Here is a 9222-nt window from a genome sequence, read left to right on the forward strand (position 1 = left end):
CAGCAGGAGTCTTTTAAGTTTAATCTTGCAAAGTAAAATGATAAGTACTCAATAAAAAAATTCAGTGATGAGAATAATATTGGCTTGGAGTCTTTGACCACTGACACAAATGTCTAATTTCCCTTCAGAATATTAAAAAAATTACCCCTTGGTCAAATTTCATCCACAAACTGCATTTGGATCATTCCAACCACATGCATAAAATTTATTCCTGTTGTATTATCTGGCTGCATTGACATTTAATCCTGCAAGGGACTTGGCTTACATATTTTTCATCTCTTTTCTCTTTCACTTCAGCCTTTTTCCTGAGGTGTATGAAATAGAGACAGAAAACAGTGAGCCGTCTGGTGAATTCGGCTCCCATAAGCAGCACATCCTTGCACTAGGGAGTAATCATAGTAATGATTCTGGGACCATTACTGATTTGATCCAGAAGTTATACCTGCTCTTTTCAACTGGGGACCTGATGGTGAAAGACAAGGAAGAGGCACATTCACAAGAAATCGCAGCTCCAGAAAATGATAAACCATGAGGATAAAAAAAAAGGTAGCCTTGAATACAATAGAACTGGAGACCCTAAAGTACCTTTTTTATTTGTTTGGATTTTTCCCTGGTGAAAGATGAGCAATGAGAACTCACTGACAGGTAGAGATGGTAGGATAGAGGCGCTTATTACCTAGGGCTACAAGGGATCTCCTGAATTAGCGGGGCAAGGGAGATAAAACTTCAGAAAAGCATAAAGGGAGTCAATGGTGCTGACACAGTTAGAACTAGAATAGGTATAAATCTTTGATGGGGGTGAGGGAATGGAAACATAGAAGGAGCAAGATCCAGGACCACAGGTGCTGAGTAAGAAGGAGGAGCCCTGCACCCTTTTGAGAGAAGAAGGAGGAGAGAAACCGTGCAATGAGCCTCCAGCATTTGAACACTCAGAGTCTGCCTTCTGCCTTAGCAACCAGGGCTTCCCGTTTGGAGATGCAGGCTCCTAGGAGAGCCTCAGCCTCAGTGGCGTCTGGAGAGAACAAGGCTGCTGTGGTTCTGAGATCTCGGTGGTGCCCAAGGGCAGCTTCTTGGGCTGCATGAGGAAACAGTTATGGACCTCCAGCTAAAGAGAAAACTGCCAGTGGAGAGCAGGAAGCTACAGTAGGCTCCAGGGTAGCCCACTTTAATCTTAAAATGGAATAAGCCCATACTGCCTATTCCTGCCCCCCAACCCCCCAGAATAATTACAACTGAAAACTCCAGACAAAACATAAAATGCAACTATTACACCTGAAAACTGCAAAGTACACAAAAGCAGATACATTGTGAGGGGGCTTGAGTTTCCCACTTTCTTTTCTCTTTTCTTTTGGTGCTTTGGGAGGAGGGCAGGCCCCAGCAAAACTTGGTAGTGGCCCCATACCTCTGGGCAAAGGAGCTAGAAACAGGGGCCTCTGTTTGTCTAAGATGGTGGAAGAAATTTTTCCTCTTTCATCTCGTGGTTTTGCTCTGAAGGTGGGCACAGTTTGGAGGTCAGTGAAAGGCCAGACAGCTTAATTGGAAGAGAAGGCTTCTTTCTAGCCAAAGGAACCAGGAAGAGAGGCCCTGTTGGTTAGCATGTGGGGGTAAACTCAGAGAGAAATGAACTTGAAAAGTGGATTCTCTAATACTAATTAGGGGAACTCCAGGAATCCTGGGCTCCCCTGCTGAGGTGTACATGGCTGGGAAAGACCCAAAACAGGAGAGCAAAGGCTTTGGATGGTAAACTGAGATTTAAACCACTGCCCACAGTAGTGAGACAGCACCTGCATTCTGAACCTTCGTGGTTGATTGCTTGCTTAAAAATTTTTTTTAATGCTATAGAGAATTATAATAGGACTTAGACTCTATATAACATAATATTTAAAATGTTCAGGATAAAACCCAAAATAATGCAGCTTACAGTGAAGCAGGAGATGTGAACTATTTTCAAAGGAAAAGACAATCAACAGATGCCAACCTCAAGCTGACTCAGATGTTATAATTATCAAAGATATCAAAGCAGCTATTTAACTATCCTCCATAAGATAAAAATAAGCAACTTGAATTGAACAGAGAGATAGACATCTGCAGAAGAGAAATAGAAATAACAGTAAAGAATTAAAAAGAAATTTTAGGAGTAAAAAGAAATACAATATCTGAAATTTAAAAATTCACTGCATGGGTTCAGTAACAGAATGAAGATGACAGAGGAAAGAGTCATAAACTCAAAGACAGACTAATTATATAATCCAAAGAGAGAAGAGATTTTAAAAAATTAACAGAGCCTCAGAAACTTGTGGAACAATATCAAAAGGCCTAACATTTGTTTCATTGGTATTCTAGAAGGAAAGTAGAAAATTAGATTCATTCAGGATAAAAATATTTGAGGAAATGAGGGCCAAACACTTACCAAATTGGTAAAAGATATAACATCACAGATTTTAAAACTCAAAGAAAACCCCACCCAGACACATCATAAACTGCTGAAAACAAAAGATAAAGAAAAATATTGAAGCATCTAGAGAAAGACTACATGTTACAAAAGAAAGATATAAATATTCAAATGACTGTTGATTTATTATTCAAAACCATGGAGGCTAGAAGACAGTGAAACTATAGATATAGATAAATATAGATAGATATAGATTTTAGTGCTGAAAGAAAAGAGCTATGAACATAGGATTTTATATCCAGTGAAAATAGCCCTCTGGAATGAAGGCAAATGAAGAAATTCTCAACTAAAGGAAAATTAAGATAATGTGTTGACAACAGACATAGTCTAAAGAATTATAATGGACAATCAGGACTGAGGGAGGTCAGATGTCTGGGGACTATAAGGGTGAAAAAACTGAGGAAGAGACTCAGATGAGAGATGAAGTAGGGGATTGGAAAAGAGGCTGACCAAATAAGAGAAAGTGTCAGGTACCAGATGCAGCTTACCCATGTACAGAGCTATTCTGTTTGTAGGGTAATTTTACACACATGAGCTCTTCAGGTTCCCTCCAAAACCCTGTGTGGGAGACAGGGTTTGATATTCTTCATACGCAGATGGATAAACTGAAGCTCAAAGAGGTTTAGTGCCTTCTGGGACTTGACCCAGTGTGGCCGCTCCTAATTCAGTGTGCTTTCCCAACACCACAGGGAGGAGTCGGGGTAGATCAGAGACAGAGCAGGTGGGTATAAGAGCGGACGTCTTAGTGAGCTCAGGCTGCTATAACAAATGCTATGGACTGAGTTGTTTGAACAATAGTAATTTATTTTCACATAGTTCTGGAGGATGGAAAGTCCAAGATCAAGGCACCAGTCAGTCTGGTTCCTGGTGAGAGCTCTCTTCCTGGCTTGCAGACAGCCACCTTCTTGCTGTGTCCTTCGTGGTGAAGAATCCTGGTGTTTCTTCCTTTTTTTATAATGGTACCATGTTTATTAGGTCAGGGTTTCATCCTTTTGACCTCCTTAATCACCACCTTAAAGGCCCTACCTCCAATATAGTCACATGGGATTTAGGACTTCAAGGTAGGAATTGGGGGCATGGGACACAATTCAGTCCATAGCAGGGCATATACTGTAATTAACAATGTAATCACAGGAGAGAACCCCATAAGTCAGCATTTCCCAAACTTGTTTATGCATTATAATCACCTGGACATTTGTTGACATATTCATTGTCCAGCCCACACTTCACATCAATTAAATCACATTCTCTGGGGGTGAGACACAGGCATCCATATATTTTTTTTTGAAGTTCTATAGGTGATTCCAGTGTGTAAGCTGGCTTGGAAAACTGCTATAAATCTTGATTGAATCAGCCCTCTGAGCTTTCTTAAGGTGGTTTGTTGCTGATATGATAAGATTGGTAAAAACAAAAGGGTTATTATCAAGTGAGCATTACCAATATTTTTCTTGTTTATTGTCATTCCTCATAATTCCTTTCCTCCAAAAGTTTTCTCTGTTTTTCTCTTGATATCTTGGAGTAGATGATGTCTCTAACCATTTCCCTCAGAGGGTGGCATTTGGTGACATTTGGCTAGTCCTGCCCTGTGAAGGCAGTCTGAGTCTCCTCAGGAAATAATCAGTGAGGCTGTTTCCTTGGAATCATGGAAGGTTAGAATTTGAAAACTGGAATGGCTTTAGAAATCAATAAGTTTTACTATATCTTTAAACAGATAAGGAAATGGAAGCTATAGACATCTGAAGTGTATTACCAAAGAATAGTCACATCACCTAGTCCATGACTCCTTTGTCACAATGATACATACTCTGTTTATAGAATGCAAGTTCACCTTAAAGTTAGTCCACAAGAAACTGATAATAAAACCTATCTCTGTGTTGTTGAAAGGTTGGAGATGATGCCTATGAAACTTGGAATACACACTGTGCCTGGCATATAATCAACTAGTGTTATTTGTATATAAATTATCTAAGCCTGGTCATTTATTTGACCAAAAAAATACATTCCGAAGAATTATAAGCCTATATGGCACTTTACCTATCTTTTGTTTTCCAAAAGAGAGTGTGCTTTTCTTTTCACCTGCTCATTTTTCTAATATTTTCACTTTACCCATCTATTTAACATGTAGATTTTCTGTTTGGTTATTATAATGTAAATTTGTAAAATTTCTTTTTCTTTTTTATTCTTAAATCATGTTTATTCTATTACAGTTGTCTCAGTTTTTCCCCCTTTGCCCTCCTCCACCCATCCTGCCCCACGTCCCTCTCCCACAGTCAATTCCCACTCTGTTGTCCATGTCCGTGGGTCATTCATACACGTTCTTTGTCTAGTCCCTTCTCCCTCTTTCCACCATTGTCCTCCTTCCCCGTCCCCTCTGGTCACTTTCAGTCTGCTCCATGTTTCCCTGCCTGTGGTTTATTTTGTTCTTTAGTTTATTTTGTTGAATAGATTCCACTTATAAGTGAGATCATATGGTATTTGTCTTTCATTGACTGGCTTATTTCACTTAGCATAATATTCTCCTGTTCCATCCATGTTGTCACAAAGGGTAGGAGTTCCTCCTTTCTTTCTTTCTTTTCTAAATGCAGATTGAGTTTATTTATTTATTTTTTAATGTCAAAATCCATTATAAAATATTAAAAAATTTAAGTCCATTATAAATTCTCAGCAATTAAAACAACATGACACCAGCACAGAAATAACCAAGTAGATTAATGAAATAAAATGAGCATTCTAGAAACAAATGTATATATCTAACACTGTAATATGTGATTAAATTGATATTTCAAGTCAATGGGGAAATAAGGCTTATTCAGCAAATAAAGTGCATGGACCACTATTACTTGAAATAAAACAAATATAGAGCCCTATTTCACACATCGTACAAAAAATATTCAGGTGAATTAAAAATCAATATGTAAAGTCTAAGGAGTTTTAGGAGAAAATACAAACTAATTTTTTTTTACCCTGAAGTAAAATATTCAAACCTAGAAGCTATGAAGTAAAATATTGATAATATGACTATATTAAACATTTAAGACTATACAGTAACATACATATAAAAAAGTCAAAGGACACATAATAGAATAGGAAAGAATTTGCAACACATCTAAAAAATTAACCAATAGTTTTTTTTTTTAGGGAAAAAATTCTATAAACATTTAATCAAAAAATGGATAAAGAATACCAAAAAGTCATTTAAAATTTTTTTAAAAATAATAGAAATAAGCAAGAAATATACAAAAACAAGTTTAGTTTCAACAAATAATAAAGGAACAATTAAAATAACACATCATTGTCATGATCAGATTAATAAGTATTAAAAATATTGGTAATATCAGTATTGGTGACTGTGAAAGGAACTGGGTATTCATAGACTCTTTTTCTTCATCATAAAGCAGTCCCTTTAGCATACTTTGCAGTGCTGGATTCGTGGAGGTGTATTCTCTTAGCCGTCTTTTGTCTGGGAAATTCCTTATTTTGCCTTCTATTTTAATTGAAAGCCTTGCTGGGTAGAGCAGTCTTGGTTGCAGGCCTTTGCTTTTCATTGCTTGGAATATTTCTTGCCACTCCCTTCTGGCTTGCAGTGTTTCTGTTGAGAAGTCAGCCGCTAGCCGTATCAGGGCTCCCTTAAATGTTACTACCTTTTTCTCCCTTGCTGCCTCTAGGATTCTCTGTTTGTCTTTGATATTTGCCATTTTAATGATGATGTGTCTTGGAGTGGGCCTCATTGGGTTCTTCTTGAGTGGGACCCTCTGTGCTCCCTGGACTTGTGTTTTTTTCTCCTCCCATTAGGGAAGTTTTCCATCATTACATTTTCAAACAGGTTCTCTATCCCTTGGTCCTCCTCTTCTCCTTCTGATATCCCTATTCTATGGATAGTATTCCATAATATCAGGTTGTCCCTGATATGGGACAGGTTGTCCCGCATTTCCCTAAACGCCTCTTCATTCTTTTGGAGTCTTTTTCCATTTCCTTGCTCTTTCTGGGAGCTTTTTTCTACCTTATCCTCCAGCTTGTTGATTCGATCCTCAGCTTCATCTAACCTGCTCTGGATTCCTTCTACTGTGTTCTTCAACTCAGAAACTGTATTCTTCATTTCCCCTTGTCTCTCATTGATAGTTTCTATGTCCTTTCTCATGGTGATATAAGTTGCAGTAAGTTCCTCGTAGTTTCGCTATAGTTTTTTGTAACTCTCTCTGAGCTCACTGAGCTCATTGAGCTTCCTTGTAACTGTCTTTTGGCACTCAATATCTGATAGTTTACTTGCCTCTATTTCATTTCATTCTCTTTCTGGGGATTCCTCCTTTGCCTTTGAGTGGTGGGTGTTTCTTTGTCTTCCCATTATTTGTGAGACACTTCTTTTTTGATTCTGCTTGTTAAGTTGATCTGTCTTGATCTCCTGACTTTGTGGTATGAACTTCTATGGTAGGAGACCACTGTTTTTTCTTTCTGGATCTGCCTCTGATGATGTCAGATGTCATTCCTGTCTGACCTTAGGCAGTTTGTTCAAGACTTCTGGGAATCTATTCTCTGTGGCTATCTCCTTCAGCTGCTAATCTAGTCACTCTGAACTCAGCAGGCCAACTTAGATACCACCGGACAGGGCAGAATCCCTCCTGGGGCAGGGTTATTGTGTCCTCTCATGCTGCTGCTGCTCAGGGGAATGGTCTGCCTGAGCCAAATAGCTGCTGCTGTATGGGGGAGCAGTCAGCACCAGGGTCCCGCCTGCTACTCTCTCAGTTTTCTTCCCAAAGCCTCTTTCCCCAGTTTCTCCTCAGGCATCTGTAGCGAACTCTGCCTCCGCCTTTGCCAGAGACCAAGGTAAGTGGCTGCAAATAAAAGTTTATGTGTTGGCCCTATAAAATGCTCTTTGCATCTCCAGCTGCCTATCTCTGGCAGAGAGCAACCCTGCTGCTTTTCGTAGGTGGCCTTTATCTGTATACTTTTTGAGCTCTGGTGCTGTAGGCCAAAGATCCCCTCTATGGTTTAGATCCCCTTCATCTGAGGGGGATCCAACTGGCTGCTTCAGTATCCTTCTGGTGCTGCTGCCCATGGGTACCCCGCCTGTCTTTCCAAGTCTCTCCCATACTCCTTACCAGTTAGGTTGTGCTAAAGCTGATTCTTCTGTCTCTCCAATGTTATAAGGCTCTTCTCTTACTATTGTTCATTTGTTTGTTCCAGGTTCTTTTTCCACAATTTAGTTGTAATTCCATATTGGTCCTGGGAGGAGGTCAGTGTGACTTCCACTCACTTCTCCTCCATCTTGATTCTCCCCTACATTTGTAAGATTTCAATGTGGGTTTTTAGAAGTGTCGCTGTATTTATTTTCCCATTATGCCAACATAGGGCTGTTTCTTAGTCTTTATTTCTCCAATATTAAGTGCATTGTTTCTCAAAGTGTGGTTCTGGGACCAGCAAAACAACATCAGCTAGGGATTCTTTGGTAATACAGATTCTTACTCACATAGTCAAAAAAGTATTAAATTTACAGGATATTTGTAAAATTCTACTATTTAAATAAATAGACATTGCCTACAGATACCAAGAGCTTTTGCAAATAAGTATCAGAAGCTAGAAAGTACTTTGTTTGGAATACTGTATATCTGTCAAACATGTATAAACATGTCCATTGTTGATATCCTTCAAAAGAGTCTTTTTGTTTGTTTTTCTAAAGGAAAGATGGATATAAACCTAAAGACAACTTGCACAAAGCTATCAAGTAAGAAAATTAATTCTGATTTTATCTCTAGCTTCTCTAAGTTAATTAAAATCATAGATAGTAAAGAAAAGAAAAGAAAAGAAAAGAAAAGAAATACAGATTCTTGGATCCCACCAAAGACCTACTGAATCAGACTCAGAAACTCTGGGGTTTGGGCCTTCCAGATGATTTTGATGCAGGCTAGAGTTTTAGAACTACTGACCAAATAAGCCTAAATTAGTCTTTTTTAATAGGGGTTCTTATCTTGATATTAATAGATATTTGGGAAAATATTATTTTCCTGTACAACACTAATAAGTCTGTGTCCTTTTTACAGGACATCTCAATTCCTTTGATGGGCTAACATGCATTGTGATTCTGAGAGCGGTGCTATAGTCAAACCAGTTTGACACGGGATCTCGTACCAGGGAGCATCCTATTATGCTAGTGTCTTATAGAAGCCACTTTGAGAAACAGTAGTTGAAAGAGTGAATCCAGGGGTCAGACATGGATCTGAATCCCATTTCTGCAGTTATTCATCATGTGATCTTGGGCACATCTCTTGGCTTCTCTGAGCTTCCATTTCCTCATCTGTAAAATGGGGATAATAATAGAGTCTACATCATAGGCTAATGTGAACTGTAAATCAATCTAAAATGCGTCCACAGCACTTGGAGTAGAATAAAAGTTTAATAAATGTTAGCTATTATTTAACATGATGATGATGATAATGATGACAGTGATGATGACAAGTGATATACTAGAGCCAATGGCCATGGTAGAAAGAATGCCAGACTAGGAATGAGGATATCCAGATGCTGGTTTTGGTTTTGTCACTAACTCTGTGATGTCCAAAAGTCATCAGATTGCCCTAGTCCTCAACTTTCTTATTTGTATAATGAGGAGCTTGGGCAAAGCCAATGATATCCATACTAGGGCACACTGGAGGGTCACACAAAGACTATCTGATGCATGGATTTCTAAAAACTAACCTTAAAGGAGTCTATCTACCTGAGAATATGTGTCTGAGGAATTATGGAGGGTCTTTTTTCTTGTATTCCCTTGTTCAGAT

The 9222-nt window shown here is 38.7% G+C and overlaps 1 protein-coding gene across 1 annotated transcript in view; it reads left to right on the forward strand.

Moving 5' to 3' along the window:
• The window catches only part of COL6A5 (collagen type VI alpha 5 chain), an 85956-nt gene extending 85424 nt beyond the window's left edge, over window positions 1-532 (forward strand). The window contains exon 39 of the mRNA XM_054595727.1: window positions 298-532. Coding sequence (XP_054451702.1) covers window positions 298-532 — 235 coding nt within the window. The remainder of the gene's footprint in view (window positions 1-297) is intronic.
• Window positions 533-9222: the final 8690 nt, after the last annotated feature.

This window comes from Pteronotus mesoamericanus, unplaced genomic scaffold, assembly GCF_021234165.1.
Source record: "Pteronotus mesoamericanus isolate MK-2021 breed Mesoamerican mustached bat unplaced genomic scaffold, CSHL_Meso_final scaffold_54, whole genome shotgun sequence".
In the NCBI taxonomy this organism is placed as follows: domain Eukaryota; kingdom Metazoa; phylum Chordata; class Mammalia; order Chiroptera; family Mormoopidae; genus Pteronotus; species Pteronotus mesoamericanus.